The sequence below is a fragment of the Acanthopagrus latus genome, chromosome 11 (assembly GCF_904848185.1).
Source record: "Acanthopagrus latus isolate v.2019 chromosome 11, fAcaLat1.1, whole genome shotgun sequence".
Lineage (NCBI taxonomy): Eukaryota > Metazoa > Chordata > Actinopteri > Spariformes > Sparidae > Acanthopagrus > Acanthopagrus latus.
This window is the reverse complement of record NC_051049.1, coordinates 11903338-11921073: the sequence shown is the minus strand read 5'-3', so window position 1 is coordinate 11921073 and position 17736 is coordinate 11903338. Positions and strand designations below refer to the sequence as shown.

The 17736-nt window shown below is 41.1% G+C and overlaps 3 protein-coding genes and 1 long non-coding RNA gene across 6 annotated transcripts in view; 2 read left to right on the top strand and 2 right to left on the bottom strand.

Moving 5' to 3' along the window:
- Positions 1 to 492: 492 nt before the first annotated feature.
- On the bottom strand, positions 493 to 3720 carry fpgt (fucose-1-phosphate guanylyltransferase). The gene is made up of 4 exons (XM_037113853.1): positions 3523 to 3720; positions 3200 to 3367; positions 2993 to 3085; positions 493 to 2014 (listed from the first exon to the last, which is right to left on the bottom strand). The coding sequence occupies exons 1-4, from the start codon at positions 3593 to 3595 to the stop codon at positions 609 to 611; spliced, it is 1740 nt and encodes a 579-aa protein (XP_036969748.1). The 5' UTR covers positions 3596 to 3720; the 3' UTR covers positions 493 to 608.
- On the top strand, positions 3264 to 8810 carry LOC119028192. Its single transcript, XR_005077625.1, has 3 exons — positions 3264 to 3399; positions 7582 to 7710; positions 8476 to 8810. It is a non-coding gene; the product is annotated as an uncharacterized LOC119028192 (long non-coding RNA).
- Positions 4705 to 16159, bottom strand: acot11b (acyl-CoA thioesterase 11b). Of its 2 annotated transcripts, none has more exons than XM_037113856.1 (16): positions 16024 to 16159; positions 12568 to 12766; positions 11644 to 11713; positions 11201 to 11261; positions 11012 to 11113; positions 10791 to 10926; positions 10542 to 10695; positions 9726 to 9845; positions 9398 to 9536; positions 9211 to 9266; positions 8227 to 8293; positions 8045 to 8128; positions 7547 to 7680; positions 5990 to 6121; positions 5735 to 5861; positions 4705 to 5608 (listed from the first exon to the last, which is right to left on the bottom strand). In XM_037113856.1, the coding sequence occupies exons 2-16, from the start codon at positions 12755 to 12757 to the stop codon at positions 5450 to 5452; spliced, it is 1731 nt and encodes a 576-aa protein (XP_036969751.1). In that variant the 5' UTR covers positions 12758 to 12766; positions 16024 to 16159; the 3' UTR covers positions 4705 to 5449. The 2 variants fall into 2 exon arrangements, with proteins under 2 accessions (XP_036969751.1, XP_036969749.1); XM_037113854.1 differs by lacking the exon at positions 16024 to 16159 and adding an exon at positions 14722 to 15300.
- Positions 16084 to 17736, top strand: part of ssbp3b (single stranded DNA binding protein 3b) — a 15215-nt gene continuing 13562 nt past the window's right edge. Inside the window, exons 1-4 of one of the 2 annotated variants that reach the window (XM_037113858.1) lie at positions 16084 to 16283; positions 17012 to 17084; positions 17234 to 17295; positions 17383 to 17467. In XM_037113858.1, coding sequence (XP_036969753.1) covers positions 16228 to 16283; positions 17012 to 17084; positions 17234 to 17295; positions 17383 to 17467 — 276 coding nt within the window. In that variant the 5' untranslated portion in view covers positions 16084 to 16227. The remainder of the gene's footprint in view (positions 16284 to 17011; positions 17085 to 17233; positions 17296 to 17382; positions 17468 to 17736) is intronic. The other variant, XM_037113857.1, reaches the window with a different exon arrangement.

Below are 17736 nucleotides of genomic sequence, written 5' to 3'. Positions count from 1 at the left end.
TTTTTGGGTGACTCAAACTGTCTGCCGTCCTATCTTTATACCTTTGATATTGCCATTTTAAGAGGGTCATGACAACAGGGAAATTTGGAAATTAGCGAGATGCAAATTATATTTTAACTAAAATGACGGATGATCAGATGACAGAATCCGCATCAGATCTTCATACTGCTGACAAAAGCTCAAAGTCCTGACTTTTATAAAATAAAACAAAAAAATCTGCCCAGTTGCCAGGAAAAAATGTCGGCATTTTCAGAGAATACTGGACAGTTTTCAACGAGACGTCAGGACATTTACCAGCAGTGTTTGTGGCAATAAAACCAGACGTGAAAAGCAAAACATGAACTTTCCACAATCCCTACCAAGTGTTTTTTTGTCTCAACATAAAATAAAAAAAACTGAACATAAAACAATATAATAATGAAGAAGAAAGAAAGTTAACCTGTCAGTGATTTGTTTCCCTCGACTGGCTTGTGAAAGTTATTACTTATTGGATGAGCGAGATATGAATGATTTATTTCATTAATTTTTTTTATTTAATTTTTTATTTACAGTATTTGTGGTTTCATACTGAGACTGACGCTCTCCTGAAATAACAGTAACTAATTTGTTCATGTTCTCTGCGTGATGTCTTCATGTAGTCCCTTCCTGAACTTAAACATCTCCTCCAGGTTCTTACACTCTAAGGCCTCCTGCATGGATATCAGCATTGTGTCTTTTGGTAAAGTCAATGTGGACCCACTCAGCACAGCCTGCAGCATCTCCAGAGACGCTGAGAATGAGCTTTGTGGATCGGAGCAAACAGGAAACAAACAAGCCTTCCACAAACTAGCGCTGGATGCATCTCCGGAAAACTTCAGGAGTTCATTTTTCATCCCCCAGCGGGACAGGCAGTCTGCCAGGCTGACACCACAGAACTTCAGCTCTTCCAGGTTTGCAGGGACTTCAAAACCGCGCTTCAAGTCTTCATTTATCCCAAACACGACAGTTACAAACCCGGTTTTGTTCTTGTGAATCACACACAGTGAATGCATGAAGACTCGGTCGGGCACTGAGAGGCCCGCGCTGACCCAGCAGCTGCTGACGATGGAGCCCTTCCCTACAGAAGCTCCTGCTCCCAGTCTGGAGTACTCCACCACTGATCCGGCTCCCACCGAGCAGCTGGGATCAACAACACTGTACATGACGCAGCTTTGCGAGGAGCCCTCAGAGCTTTCATTCACATGCACACTGAAGGCGCTTGACAGGAGGCCCAGCTCATTCCTCAGCGCCACATCCTCAGTCAGGTGGAAGAGGTACTCTGATGTGGTTCCGATGTGATAAAACTTGGAGTTGTTCAACAGAATGACATTCAAGGGAGTCCCTTTTAAAAGACGGAAGATCTTTTGCCGGGTTTTCACCAGGCTGCTCTCCTCTTTGGTGACATTTGCAGTGTTGCTGGTGTAATCTATCGTGGCTTTAGGGCCCAGCGCTTGGAGAAAGTCCCCGTATGCGTCTATCTCGCACTCCAAAGGCCCCAGCTCTTTCAGCAGATTAAGAAGAGACTTCATGGTATCATAGTCGGCATAATAGGTGCTGTCTGTGTAGACAAACTCATCATCAGAGGGAGAAAAACAACCATTCTGCCTTTTACAAACAGCTCCGCAAGCTCTCATCTGATCGATGCTGACCTTGTGCAGGAAGCGCAGGCAGGAAATGTTCTCAATTTCTGAGTGAGCAGACTTTTCGTTTAAATCCAACACAAACACTCCATGTGTAGTCCCGATAGAGAGCGGGGAGGGGTGGGCTAAAGCTGTGAAGCCAGGTTGGTCAAACCTGACGCTCTGATCCTCTCCAATACTGTAGAGCTCAATGTGATCTGAACAGGTCACCAACACGCCGGGCTTCATCTGTAAGGGGAAGTCCACATATACAGCTAGTTTGAGATCCAGCATTTGATAGACAGGGTCGCCGAGCGGCATGGCGCTGAATATCTTCCCCATGGCGCTGGCACTGGGCAAACGCTGACTAAAGCCTCCTGGGGAGGAGGATGAGAGGAGACATGTTAGAGTGGGAAAAATCTCATACAATATGCGTATTGATTTAAATGTCTCAAAATTTGCAACTACTAAATTTGGGGGGAAAAAAATTGGTTAACGTTCACCTGCAAAATTAAAAGTCAGTTTCTGACACTTTCTTTTGAAAACCACAAACATTTTATCATCAGAATCACATGGAAGATGCTACAATCTTTTAAGAATTATACACTCACGTTTTTGTTTTATCATCAGGGCAACTGTGTTCGCTGCAAAGTATTTCTTCTAACAATATGATAAGAGTTTTGAATCATGACATTACTAATAAGGTGGAGATGATCGTTTGCTGTGGGAAAAGTGGAGTGGCAAAGATTACTTGAGAAAGAATAAAAGCTTGTAGGAAGTGTGTGCGTGTGCAGTTTCATCATCATCCGCGGTATCTTAGAATCAACAAATATTTTCAGTTACAATTTTCTGGTTCCAGTCACTCTTATGTGAAACTTTCCTCTCCTACTTTATTTAGGCCCGTGTGATATTAAAGGGTAATTGCACCCATCTTAAACAACAATGCGTTTACAGGTCTTGGAAGTACTACTGCATAGGTAAAAAAATGAGTGGGTTGTTGCTCCAGAGGAAGCTGCATACAAACTGATAAATCACCTCCAGTTGATTGACGCTCAGTGGCTGAAAAGCAATGTGTGTAAGTTAGTCACTGGGTAGCACTCCCAGAGAACAGCAAACACACTTTAATGTTTAATATTGGTGGAGAAAACAAAATAAGTAACCTGATGACATCACGGTGGGCATTTTATCAGACTGTTTTCGATCGATTTATCAACAGACTATTCAGCAGTTTAACCAATAATTAAATAAATAATCTGGTACCAGCATGTAGTGGATGAAAAGCAGCGGAAGGTACAAGTTTTTGTGCAATTTGTCTAAATGTCTGACAGTAACAAAAGGACACTGAAAATTCAAACCTGCATGTATGATGATGACTCTCAGACCGCCCAGAGTCTTCCCATAGATTTGATTCAGCTCCTGCAGCACGTACAGAGTGGAGCCTCCATTCCCTTGAACACAAGGCTACATTAGCAACAATAATAATTATAACAGTGATGACAATGAGGTGCATTGTTGATCTGCCTCAGCCACAAACAGTCTGGGCGACAGTCTGACTCACTCACCTATTTTACATCCGGGTGGGTCTGAGAACACCTTGTACTGAGTTCCAAGAGGAAGCTCCTTCCTGTCAACTTTCCCGCTGATCTGCAGCTCGTACGCCTCTCTCTGGCTCTCATCCGCAGCGGTCACCACCACCACGTCCCAGAACTCACCGGGCTGCACCTCCCGGCCTTCACAAAGAGAAAAAACACACAACAACCAGGTAATAAATACGATAAAAAAAATAAAAATAAAAAAATAAAAAATACAGGCAAACGCAGCAGGAGGAAAACAAACTGTAACTGAACTTCACGAGACGTTAATATGCAACACAAACAAAACTCACCGCGCAGAGAGTTGAATTTTCTGAGTTTTTCTCTCGTTGCTAGTTTTAACCTTAAGTCGTTATCCCGACTCATGCTGTTGCTTCACGTGTAGTCCAAATACACCCGAAGTAAACAATCAAAACTAAAAGCGCAGCAAGACCTGTCTGAGAACGTCTCTTACTTCCGGGTTGACGTTGTGTCGTCAAAAGGCGGCGCATCAGCGGTGACGTCACGAGCCAACGTACCTGCACATAAAAGATATGGTTTAAACCTTAAGTTTCAAGGATATTGTCTATTTCTTTTTAATTCTAATTCTATAATATTAACTAACATATTATAGAAATTTGATCAACAGCCTGAAACTTCAAGGTGTTTTTGTATATTGTTTTATTGCTGGTGATTTTATATATATATATATATATATATATATATATATATATATATATATATATATATATATATATATATATATATATATATATATTATATAAATTTGAACTAACTATAATAATCATGTTGAGAGCATGGACCTTTGCTACCTTCAACCACATAATCCTTCCAGAATTAAGATCGTAGCTCTCAGCTATGTCAATGAGGCTTCCTCCAAGATGGTGGCCAACCATGAGCAGGATGATTTACCAAACCAGTCTCAGACGAAGGCTGCCCTGAAACTGTGACAGATAGGTGCAGGATATCAGGCAGAGGCAAACACTGGAGAAAGAGGGTGGCATTGTCGTGGGCACCGATGAGGACAGCTTGCCTCACCGCCTGAGAATAGCACACATCAGACCCGCAGAGTGGTGAGAACTGGCAACGAGTGTCCATCTGTGGGCCAGGACACATAATACACTCATCTAGGATTGCTTTGGACCACGTTTCAAATGCATTCACTTGTGCTTTTACTCCTCCCTGGTTATGCTGTCTGGGAAGCATAACAGGATGATCATGACACAATCACGCTATCCTGGAAAGCAAGCGGAGCTACCTACTCCTTAAAAAATCCCAGCCGAGGCTTTTCATTTTTTCACTTCCATCTCACTCCTCTGCTGGCCTGAGCAGCTATCACAACACAAAAACCACACGTTACAGTGGGATACAATTGCAGGCCGTGTTTTTCTTTGTTTTTTTTTTCCTTCACAAAAAAAAACGATTAAGGAATGTGAGGAATGTAGGGTGAGGGAGGTGAACGCCAACTCAACAGCTGAATTGTGCATGATCCAGTGGTCTATCGTGTTTATTGTTTCAGGTTCAATCAAGAAAAAACAGCACGTCGTGTGAGAGTATTGGCCGTAGAAAGTCAACATGTTATACAATCAGTGCAAGAATTGTCCTAGAAAATCATACATCTCAAAGTAAAAAACAGCATTACGCACTTAACTTACATTCTAAGTCTTAATCAAATAGTTTAAAATCTCAAGAGGTAGAAAACTATATCAAAAAGAGGCCAATCAAAACATCTCTCTTATCCTCACATTAGTTTCTCTAAAGACTGGCAATACCATTAAAAACACAACGCATGTCTCAGGATAACAGATTGCTGAGATTGTGTTAAACACTTAAACCTATTTACAAAAATGTATTGATCTATAAATTAGTATAACACAATCTTTAAAATTCAAGAAACATTGTGCCGTCTTGCTTCAAACCCATCAATACTGTTGAAATCAATTAGGAAGTTCTTTTAAAAAAAAAACTATTGTATACAGTGAATTCATTTAATTTTCAAAATAAAGTCATACAGTGAGTCCTAAGGTCTAACGACTTAAAAGAAACCACCAGAATACAAATCCATCAGAGAGACATCTGTAATCTCAAGGTGGGTAACTTGGATCCAAGAGAGCAGCACCTCCACAACAAAAATGAAAGTTGATAAAGACAGAGAGAGAATCTTGATCCCTCCTAATGATGATCCTCTTGTTGGGAGAGACCGTGGCAGCATTTTTTGGGTCACAGCGTAGAGGGCGGCAGAGCAGCCAGGCTGTCCTTGTTGGCCTCCAGGAAGTGGCTACAGGCAGAAAACGCACTGTAAAAGCCGGAGGAGAGGCCAGCGATGTCTGTGGAGATGTATGGGAGGACACCCGGTGTGGCCTGGTTGTAGTAGGTTATCTGAAAGAAAAACACATCAGATCAACCATGGTGCAGTTAAACCAGTGCCTCTTTTTAATTACTTCTGGGTTGTCTTGCAGAAGTGTGCTGGGCGCATGGACTGCATGCCCTTCTCGTTTGGCCAACCTTGGTGACAATACTGGACTCTTCCCAGATTGTGAAGCCAGCACAGAGCACCTCTCCCCTCGTGTAGTCCTCAGTGGGAGGGTGAGTGGGCAAAGTGACAGAACGCAGAGCGATCAGATATGGGTCCCTGAGAGGAACAAAAGAAGATAGCATCAAGAGACTTTTTGAAATATAATATATGTTGGAGTTGGAAATCAAGAAGCAAAATGTACAATGAAATGAGCATGGTGTTTGTTATGTAGTATGTTACAGCACCTGGCATCACATGGTTTCCTCCTGGATGCCAGCAGGATGAAGTCCTTGCCTTTGTCCCCTTTACTGACAGACGGAGTGGCTACGCGATAAAGGGTGTCTTCCTCATCTGCTTGGATGATCACCTCACACTCCCTGGGCAATAAGCATGTGATAATATACAGATATTAAAGGTGGAGAATTAAATTGGCTCTACATCTCACACTGCTGTCATCACCAATTAATACAAATAATCAAATGTATCATTAAAGATTTAAATACAGGGGGCAGAATATTAGCAGGTTAAAGGTGGCCATCTTTGGCTGTGGCTAGCTGCCATTAGTTAGTCAATTCAGTTAGCTGTATTAAGGAAATGTAAAAATATTTCTTGACATTTAGAACAAGCAGGGAACTACTAAAATACTTGAAACTATCAGACTCTTGCTTTTTGAGGTACAAAATGGTAGGTAAGACAGGATCGGCTGGTGCTAGCTTGTTAGCATGCTAACTTCTGTAGACATCTCTGCAAAACAATACATTGAATAGATGTTTTTGACACACCGTTATGTCAATGACGATAAGATAACGTCAACAATGTTGTTTCTTCAAATTTTGTTGATAATTTTAGTTCCTTTTTTAATGTTTTAAACTAAAATTCTCAAAATATCATATTTTACACATTGCCCCTTTAATTAATTTTTTTATTATAATTTTGTATTGAATTAATATGTGCCAGCCTCTGTCAGGCATAAATAAAGTAGTATCCAACTTTACCCTTGAGTTGATTGGTTATTTGCTTTAATAATATGATTCAACTTAGGAATCTAATGGTCCAGTCCATAGGATTTAGTGGCATCTAGGAGACTGTAACCAACTCAAAACGCCTAATCTACCCTCTTCTAAGGAGAAAGCCTCTTTCTAGAGCCCTTTCTAGAACACAAGGATTCGTAGTTTCAGGTAATAACACGCTCATCAAAACATAATTACGAATTTTATATTCCATTTTTCCACCTAAATCCCACACACTGGACCTTTAAGCTGTAAAACTGGTGACAATTTACATTTCAGCTGATGTCAACAAATCCAATGAAAAGACCATAACCAGCATTCATTTATTTGTATTCCTCTGTGCCATAAACCTCCATTGTTGTCCAAAAGTGATGAGCGATGAACCTCTCTGTTGCACTGGGTGGCTTGTTGTTCAATTGCCATGAACACAGGCACTGCTGTTTATTTTTGGAACATCCCACATACACCTTCCCGTTGCTGTAAATACTCACTTAATGTGTCTCTAATCCACAGTCTCCTGAGAAATTCTGTTTATTCTTGTTTGGGTAACATTTGCGAAAAACCAACAGTGCCAGGCTATTTCAGGAAAATACTGAGCCTTTTTCAAAAATAAACTAGCACTGAGAAACGGACCAAAGCCTGGTTGGTTTTCGTGTTTATATACGCTTTGCTGATAATGAAGAGGAAAAAAACATTGGAAAACATCAAAATTATCATCAAAGCCTATTCTCCTGACTGTATGTTGCAGTGTGCCAGATGACGCACAAGGCCAAAAATGTATATGTTACTGACTCATAGTGCCGGTCCCACTCCTTTCTCCTCCTCAGGTCTGACAGGAGGTGGAACGTCTGCTCCGCCGGTACACTGACGTGCATCTCCACTTTGAAACACAGCACGTGGTTTTCCTCCAGCGTGTACAGCCTGACCTAAGAATGGAGCACATCAACAGAGAGGAGGTGGGCTCTACATACATGAACAGGATTTGTTCCAGTTATTTTAAAATCTGACTGTTGTCAAAACTGCTGAATTCATTGGTGGAAGTCAGTAGTCAGTTCTTGTTCACTACATCTCTTAAAATAACTTTTGGAAGTCAGTTTAGACAACGTTTTCTGACTTATTCTGCATTATTCCACAATTTAATTAAAGCAATATGGGCTTCCTTCCAGGACAGCCATTATGCCTGCGCAGCTTGTCCAAAATAATACAGATCAGAATGCATGGTGGAGTCACAACAGCTGTATCTATTTAACAGGCTATATCCTGGATGATAATAACACAAACAGCACTGACCTTGTTTTTCTCAGAAGTTAATACCCAGTTGTTTCTGGTATCCATTAGTTTCAGCGCCGATACATTATTATAGCTCAGGTACATCTGAAAAACAAAGGGTTGTCTGAACACTTGAAAACAGTGGCAATATCTAATAAGCCTCGCTAAGCGGGCGCGCCTCTGTTTGCCAGAAATTGCAATACCTGGTTACTTGGGTCCCAGGGCACAGACAGAGGCACTTCAGTTTGCTTGCAGGAGATAATGTATTTCCTGTAAAACATGTAGGGAACAGTGATTTACATTGAGGGACAAAAGGAAGATCTGACCGACACAACAACCTTTTTTGCATTTTAGCCGTGATCCAGCACATTTGGTTATTAAACAGTGGAGTGAAGATTATACTGCAGGCAGGGTATTTTCCAGTTGAACAATGAACTTATTATTCTTGACAGACTGTGCACCAAAGTCTGCTCAGCTGTGATATGCCGCTCTGCCAAGTCATGTGCTGCTGAGGACTGAGTATCGTAAACAATGGATTCTGTAGAACAACAGTGGACAAACGACTTCCAGTGCTTATACTGAAACATGTAATATGATCCATGCTTCTTCCACTGTTTGTTGGTTTTGTAATGGTTTACAATGACTCATCTTGCATATAATGTTGCTTAGTGGCGTTCTATATATATATATATCTACATATCTATATATGATGTTGGGTTTTAAAGGCGTGAAATTGATGGAAACTGAATGGCACTTTCATAAATCAAATAAAACTGTTTCTGTTTGATTCCTCTGGACCTTGTTAGGCAGCTGGATTCGCAAGATCTCGTGAGAATGCATTTTTCCACGCGTCGAGCTCTGTGTTTGTGGCTGAACCATAGTGGGTCAACCTCATTTGTTGTTCCGTTTCAAAACAGTTTCCAAGGACGAATTCTTAGGTGCTTCTGTGTAACTGACCACCTTTTATGTCAGGTAGGCAAAGACTCACTTTAGGTCAAAACATAAGTTTCCTAACATGATAAATATATTTTTTTTCCTTTGTTGTTTGGAAGAACAAAAACATATTTGTTTGCATATGGATCAGCTTTTATACTGACAATATACACATCTGCAATAAACCAGGTCAGCCCTCTGAGATATCGGTGGGATGCTCATCCAACACAACCTGTTTAAGGAGGGACACTAACCTATCAAGGCGAATCTTCTTTCGGGCAATAGCTTCTTGATAACGTCTTTTTCCATCCTGTTAAACACGGGGAAATCCAAAGCGCAAAACATCAAAAAAAGGATGCTCATTTTGTAAACTTTGTACTCAAGCTCTGCTTTTTTTGGCTGAACACTGTATACTCCGGGCTTTCAACACACAGAACTCACCACAGGCTCAGGTCGTATCCGTGGCAGTGTTCTTGCTTTCCTGTCACTGTCCAGCACCTCAAAGGTCATAAAAGCACTATTTATATGGCGCAGAGGTTCTCCACCCTGGTAGGCCTCAGCACACACACCCACCTCCATGCTGAATCACACCGCGTATCCAGGCCAGGCGCGTGGGTTCACAGAAAGATATGCACACTCAGAGATGTACTATAAACGCTGTCAATATTTGAGTTATAAAAGTGAATTTATGCGAACATTATTTAGATGAGTTGAGAGTTATTTGACTTCTGCGCTGTTCTTGCAAATTCGTCATGATGTGTAGACTCACCTGTGCTTGAAGGCGTTGTTAACGATGGCTTTCAGCACCAGTCTGTCACCGATATGAGACGGGCCTCGAAAATGGAACATGTCAATGCTCCTCAGTGTTGGGTGAGCGTTACACAAGCGACTAGATCCGAGACGAAGAGAAAAAAGAAGGACTGTCTTGTAGCTTGTTGCTGTTTTGAAGTTTGGCCTCATTACAGATAGCCTCTGACTTACTGGGAATACACTTTTCTTGCCGAGTGTTATATGAGAAGATATATGCCACTCTCATATTTGCCAGTTATATATGAAGTTACAGCTAAAACCCACTTATCTTAGCTTAGCATGAGGACTGGAAACATATGGAAACCGCTATGGTCGCACCTCCCAGCATCTCGGAAGCTCACTAATTACCATGTTCTATTTCACTTGTTTGATCCCCACAAATTCTGTAATGTATAAAGACAATTGGTGGTTTTTATGGAGGATTTTGTAGGGGACTACTTCTTGTCCAGGTGCAACTGTGCACCCAGCCAATAAATAGTCCTGCACATTACTCCCTGTGAAAACCACAGTAAAAAACATACATAAGATATAATTATTCAATTAGCGAGCCTTCAACATGCTGGTAGATGTTTTAAGTTCCTATGCTGGCTCTTTCCCTCTCCCATCTTTATGATAAGATAAGCTAAGCTAAGCTAAGCTAAGAACCTCTGGCTGAAGCTCTAGATTGAACATGATTTGCTTCTTTTCATCTCTCATAATATTCCTTAAAATGTCAAACTATTTTCTTAAATTTATATTTAATATACTATAATGACTAGAATCATTATCTACGCACCATGCTGCGATTGTAGCCACATTCTCCATCCAGGCCATGATCTGGCCCCCGAAGGTGCTGACTTGGTGGTTGGCATGTGGCGGTAACACCAGCTCCACACTCTCCACTCGTGTCCGCTCGGCTGGCACAGCATCCTGATGCTCCTGGCATTCTCCTGGTGAGAGCACATAAAAGTGGCGCTTTAATCAATCAGTTTCCAAATGGTGCAGCCACCCGGCCAAGTGCTGTTTTACAAAGCCCTGCCTGTACCCAGTTGAGCTGTGCTGCTGCTCAGTAGGTCTGTAATGATCTCAGCATGGATCAGCCTCATCCTCCTCCGCTCTGCTGCCAGGCTGTACTCCATCTGCTCCATTTGTGTGCGAGGAATCACCTGCTTCAGCTGTACCTGTGCACAAAAGACGCACACAGGGGATGTTGGATCGGTTTTGGTCAAATGGCTTTGTATCGATATTTTGGTTGTTGTCTCTTACCTTCCCAGCTTCAGTGCGTCTAGCAACAAAGGTTGCAAAGGCATGGCAAACCTTCCACTGCCTGTCAGTGTAAAGGTCCTCACAGGTCACCAATATACCTACCTGAGATGAACAGAATAACCACATTTATTTGATTCTGAAATATCATGAACGCTCACCATGCTGAAATCAAAAACAACGTCCACCAACCTCCATACTGGATGTGAAGGCTCTGTTAACCTTTGCGATGATGTTGACAACCTTTCCCACCCTGGAGGAGACAGAAACAGATGCTTTTCTTTACCATCAACAAGGAGCAGTGATTATAGTATCAACACAATCTGAACAGCTCTACTGTGAGACATCTATGTCCACCTTTCTCTGCCTGTGACTGGAGTATCCCATTATTTCCCTGTCAGGCGCTTTGGGTGACTTGAAAAGCACCATACAAATCCAATCCATTATTATTATTTGAAGACTAAAACTACAACATCCATTTATTAACCCCTTTTTTTTTTAAATCACTTACACCGCTGCTAATGTTTTGGAAACAAAAATAGCGTCCACCATAGTCAATGGATGTAATATAGTCTGTCTCTGTTACTCAGTTGGAGATGCATCTCAATAAAGCAGCATTAAGATTAATACCTTACCCTATGGTGTGTTCAAAATGGATGTCGTCCACAGATGCAGTGATACAGGAACAACCTGCATGCCTCTCAGCTGGAACAGAGTACACAAATATTTAGCTAGTGCAGCACAAAGACACATAGTGACAGCATGAAATGAGTCGAGGCTTATGAGCTGTAACTATGTGCATGTAAGTCAAACAGACATAATCTATCACATAGAAAGACTTCAGACCGGTTTAAAATTTTAATTCAGGGAATTGGTCTTTATATAACTAGGATATATTTATGCATAAGTGTTATCTATTGCTTCCATTAGTCAATAGAAAATTGTCAACCTTAACAGATTTTTAAACCATATGTCTTGTGGTCTACTTAATACTTTTGCATTAAGTAGGATATATTGCAGATGAATAGGCAGGCTGGATTTTATGGCAATTAATTAATGGACATTAATGTGATTAAGTGCCTTTTAAATCTCAGGTACTTATTTTGCTGGAGCAACCAGAAATAGACCTTCCTGTTAGACTATTTCTTCCTTAAACTGTGACTTCACGGATTATCCAGAAAATCCATCCATATTGTGATGTACATAAATAGATCACAATATAATAAACGATAAACACTATCATAATTTATCACAGTGACTTTAAATGTATAGGTTACAGGTGTTTTACAGATGCATTTTAATAACATTTTCAATAATGTCTGTTTACATACACACTCTTAAATTCATGTATCTACCTAAGAGCTTGGTTTTCAAATATTGGCCACAGAATTACTTGATTGAATAATCAGGATTTGATTCAGACTGCACATTCCCTACTTCCTGCTACGCCTCAGTGGACATGATGGGATATTCTAGGATAATGTTGGTTTATTTTGATTTCCTCACAAGCTCCATGGCGTGATGTGGGAAAATGCATGGTTTTTCTGACATTTTCCTACCAGACAAGCAGGCTGTGGAGTCCATCCACTTCAGCAGCTGTCCAACACTCAGCTCTCCACAGTGGTTGGCGTGGCATGGCAGCACGATCTGACTCATCTTCACTTCAGTGGGGTTTCTGTACCCTTCCTCACTCTCCTGAATGAACAGAGAGTCAAGCATGGCATCTGCATGGTTCCCATCTGACGTCATAGCTCACGGCTTCGCAGAGAAGAGAGAGAGGAAATATTAGTTCCAGCAGAACCTGGAGTCATAGACTAATGCCCTGAAGAAAAAAATGCAGTAGTTTCGCACAATACATTGTCTACACTAACAACAGCACCACCATACAAAATTTGACATGAACTGAGATGAAAAGAGAAATAAGGGGAAAGCTTAGTTCCTTTTAATCACTCACGCTGACCGCAACTTACTGCATATGTGCAATCATGTGAAATAACCATGGACTGGAAAAAGGCCGAACTGCCAGAAAGCAAAACAGTTTTGGAGTGAAAATGTTTTAAGGAAGGAACTATGGCTCACTAATTTCTTTTCCATCTGTAAAAATTAAGTTGTGAGTCTCTTAAGTAAAACTGTCAGGGTAATCTGTTTTGAGTGCCTGCGTAAAAATAGCGATATTTGATGACAGTGTATCGATAACCAAACCTCAAGAGGACACGATACAAAATCCTGCTGTATGGATATTTTGTTACAACCCCTAAGAGTTACAGCTACAAGCTGTAATCCCAACGTTAAAGCTTTCGACTGGAACTGGCATCAAATATGTCAGACAAATCTACAGTATTTATGTGTCCAGATACAATCAAAAATCTTGGTAGCATCAGTCATAAACAGAGTAGTTTAACAAGGGCCTAATCAGCATTGAATTTGGATTATGTTGGAAAAATTTAGCAATCAGAGAAACTCAGTAAAGATGCTACTTGGTAAGAGCTCAGGCCCCCACTGTAATTAGTATAATTAGGGCACTATATGTAAAATCATTTTAAATACCTACCAAATAGCATGCTAACCAGCTAGCCCCTGCACATCACGGTCTATATCTCCTACCTAGTGACCACCAACACTCCCCCACCGCACTGAGCTCCCAGCCCAGACCACTAGCTGCATGGCTAACAGAGCTACCTTGCTAATGGCAGCTGCAGTTAGCAGCAGTTACTCTCGTGACATGCTTCTTAATTTTCTTCTTAATTCTTTAATTGTATTGTTTATTGTTTACTATCATTATTGTTTATTACAATACCACTTCCCTTTGGCTGCTGGGATGAAGAAATTTAATTGGCGGGACAAATAAAGGAAATTCTGATTCTGAGTATGAATTCGACAGGTGGCCAATTTTTACACAATGCACCTTTAAGAAAAGCACTTTTTTTTTTGTCATTTTAAAACTTTGGGTTCATTAAACACGATGTAATCTTTGACCAATCCAAGGAAAAAACAAAAACACACAAAAATGACATTTTGCTGTACCCTGTGCAACGACAATAAATGCATTCCATTTCAACTTTTGCCAAAACACAGACATTTGTAATAGATTTTATCCACCACTGAATCTACAAAAAAAAAAAAAAAAAAACACACTGAGCAGTCAGTTTGAGCCCATGCTGCAACATAAGACGCTTTAAATAATCTGCAACTCAGTTTCTCATTGCAACACTTCTCCTCTCACTGAGGGATAAAGACAGACCTGAAATACCTGATCGCTCATAGATGTATTTGATGCTGTTGTGTGTCAGCTGGCAGTGAATGCAGACATACATGCAAGTTCTAATCGAGCTGGGACAGAAACTATTTTAGGGGGGCACAAACTATTTTAAGGCATGCAGCTGAATGTGGTATTCATGGAAAGTATTCACTGGGATACAAGCGTTTGCTCATAACGTGTGCTCCAGCGGGGCTCAGCAGTGGTCACCTGTCTTTCCTGTTATGGGTGACAGGAGCTGCCAGTGACCTTTACAGAGAAATGAGACATTCACCACGAACATACGAGGAGGACTACAGCGGAATTAAAGCCTGGTATTCACGCTGCAAACAAAAACAAAAAAACAAACAGACAAAAAAAAACAAAAAAACATGTCGTCCCCTGTAAAGACGCCATGCAGGTTTCACACTAGGAAAACAAAAAACAACAACAACAAGCTAAATAAAACATGGCTCACCCCAGTTTTAAAAGTGACTGCTGATGTTGCAGTCGAGATAAAAGTCCTTCACGTGACAGTCAGCGGCGGCTACAGAACATGGACACCGGCTGACACACAGCAGCCCGCTGCGACCCGGACCGTGATTCCTCTGGTTTCCCCCATTCCTCAACAACTCAGCAACTTACTCAACACATGCACACACACGAACAAACCACGGCTTTACTGAAGGCTTTCACCACTGGAGGGAGGGAGAGAGAGAGAGAAAGAGTGGGGGAGAGAGACTATCCCCCGTAGTGCAACGTCTCCATTTTTAAGGTGGAACTGCAGTGGCCTCATATTTGGAGGGGCTGCTTAAAGGCGATAACAACACAAACTCGAACTTTTTTTAGTTACAAGAAAAATTATATGTTTGTTTTGTTTTTTTAAAACGTTGATTTAAAGGCAACCAAACCATTGAGATGTTATTTATAAGGCGAACCAACAATGATACACGCACTTTGAGACTTGAGACTTAAAATTCATATGCTATGTATATTGGGGCCTATATATTTGCTCTTTTTTTGGCTTTCTTATCTCTTATATACCGTATAAGGGAAATTCGGGTAAAACTGGTTGTTCTTCATACATTATAAACTGCTGAGAAGCCAATGAAATATAGAAACATTTATGTCAGAAATATTGAATGAATATATCCAATTAAAGCAATACGGTTTAATAAACACACACTTTGTCCGTAGCACTTAAAGAATGTGGACACTGTATAAATTTGATAATCCTTTTACATGAGAAATATTCCTTAAAATCTGTGGTCATCAAACTTTTTCAGGTGAGTGAGCCATCAACAGACAGAAATGAGCCCAGGCTAGATTTTTATGGCAGGGTCTGATCAGATCATCTGATAAGAGTTTTTTGCATTTAAACGTCTGATTGCAGAACGTGTATTAAACACAACAGTCGTTGATCTAATCAATATTCTGTTATATTCGGTTATTTGTTGATGGAATTACAGTGACAATACATGGTTCCCTTTTGTTTGCTTGGGACACCATGGAACTACCTATGGGTCCCAGAACCCCACTCTGTGAACCCATGAGATTATAGATGCTTTCCTAAATATCTATTTATTTCATTGTGAAATATAAGCCTCATTTGGAAAAGATGTTTTTTTTTTAATTGATCACCAGCAGAATTAATTTACACTGCATAAAAAAGTTGAAGTCAAGCAATTAGAGGAACTATTAATTCCTTGATTAAATTGCGTTCATTGATATCGCAGCTATGAACGTCAAAACAGAAAACAAAAAACACGAAAAGGCAGACCTTAAGGCAAACGGCGCCCTCTCATTGGCTGCAAGCAGCGTCAGTCAGGCCTGGCCCCGCCTCTTCCCCCCGGACCATGCTCGGTTGAGTCGTCGGGTTGAGCAGGAGTGCGGTTGGAGTGCGAGAGGGTCGCGGCCGCGATGATCTGACAGATGAAATAGCGAAAAAAAGAAAGAGAAGGCGGGCGTCCTCCCACACAAAACAATGTTCCCCAAAGGCAAAGGCACCCCGGTGCCGTCGGACGGCCAGGCACGAGAAAAGTAAGCCCAGAAACGTTTATTACTGTGTGTTTTTTGCCTCGCAAGTTTTTCCCTCTTGCTCTCTGTTGTTCGCTGGACGGGCTAGCAAGAGGCGATTTCCTCCTACCGAGAATGGAATTGAATGAACCGCCTTGTCTGCTCGCCATTCCTCCCCTGAGCCGTGTTTCTGCTACCTTTGGCTTACTGCTGTCTCTTAACGCCGATTCCGACGGCAGTTTGTCTGTTTTTCAACCGGCGGTTGCCTCGGTTTTTTTTGCGGATATTCAGTCGCGAGCACGGAGAGGAGAAAACAATAACATCGTCTTGCCACACAGTACATTGTTTTCTCTGTTGCGCTCTAGATAGGCTCCGTTTTTATTTCCCTCAACCCCATCAGTGCCACCAGGATACTGTACCAAGCTAATACACAGCAGGCTGGTCCTGTGTTATTTTATTTTATTTTATTTACAGTTAACATCACGACGTTAAATTATACTGTTAATTGAGCACTTTCTTTTTAATCTCCTCATTGTAGTGAATTCTACCCAGGTCTTGGTTACACAGTCCCCATTTAATTTTTTGGCATAGGCTATTTGGCAGCCATTGTTCAGGGGGCCTGTACCCGACTCTGGTCACTCAGGGAGCCAGTTGAGGAAGATTTAACCAGCAGTTTGACGTTCATTTTTTTTGTTGCCAGTTTGTTGAATTGAAATGATGTTTTTTTTTTTTTTCCTTTTCTCCACACACAGGTTGGCTCTGTATGTCTATGAGTATTTGCTACACATAGGAGCACAGAAGTCTGCACAGACCTTTTTATCAGAGGTATGTTGAATTTAGTGGAAAAGTTTCACCATGCTAGAGTGCCATTTCTACAATTTAAACACGTCATGTTTTTTTTGTGTATGTTTTGCATTTGCTCTTTTAGGAACAACAATAATAAAATGAGTATCATTTGCAACCAATTTTTCTAGATCCGATGGGAGAAAAACATAACACTTGGAGAACCTCCTGGATTCCTACACTCTTGGTGGTGGTGAGGGATAATGTTCTTGTCTTCCTGTAACATGTCCACGGGTTGTTTGTGTGGTTTTGTTTGCTTCATGGTCTGTCTTGTCCACAGTGTATTCTGGGACTTGTATTGCGCTGCGCCGGAGAGGAGAGAGACATGTGACCACTCCAGTGAAGCAAAAGCCTTCCATGACTACGTGAGTAGAGCTCACACTGTTGCACAGGTTGCTCTGTCTTCGTCTGCTAAAGAAGACAGCAACTTTTTCTATCAAAGCTAAGAAGTGGTGTTAATAATGCGCCTCCAACTCAGATTGTGCAATGCAATTTTTTTTTTCGTGTGTTGGAGCAAATAATCTCTGTTTGTCAACACTCAAGTCCTGACAAAATCTCCCACATTCCCCTTCAAGGGTGACGCAGCTGCCATACTTGATGTTATCGTGATTCCCCTTTAGCTCAAAATTATTTA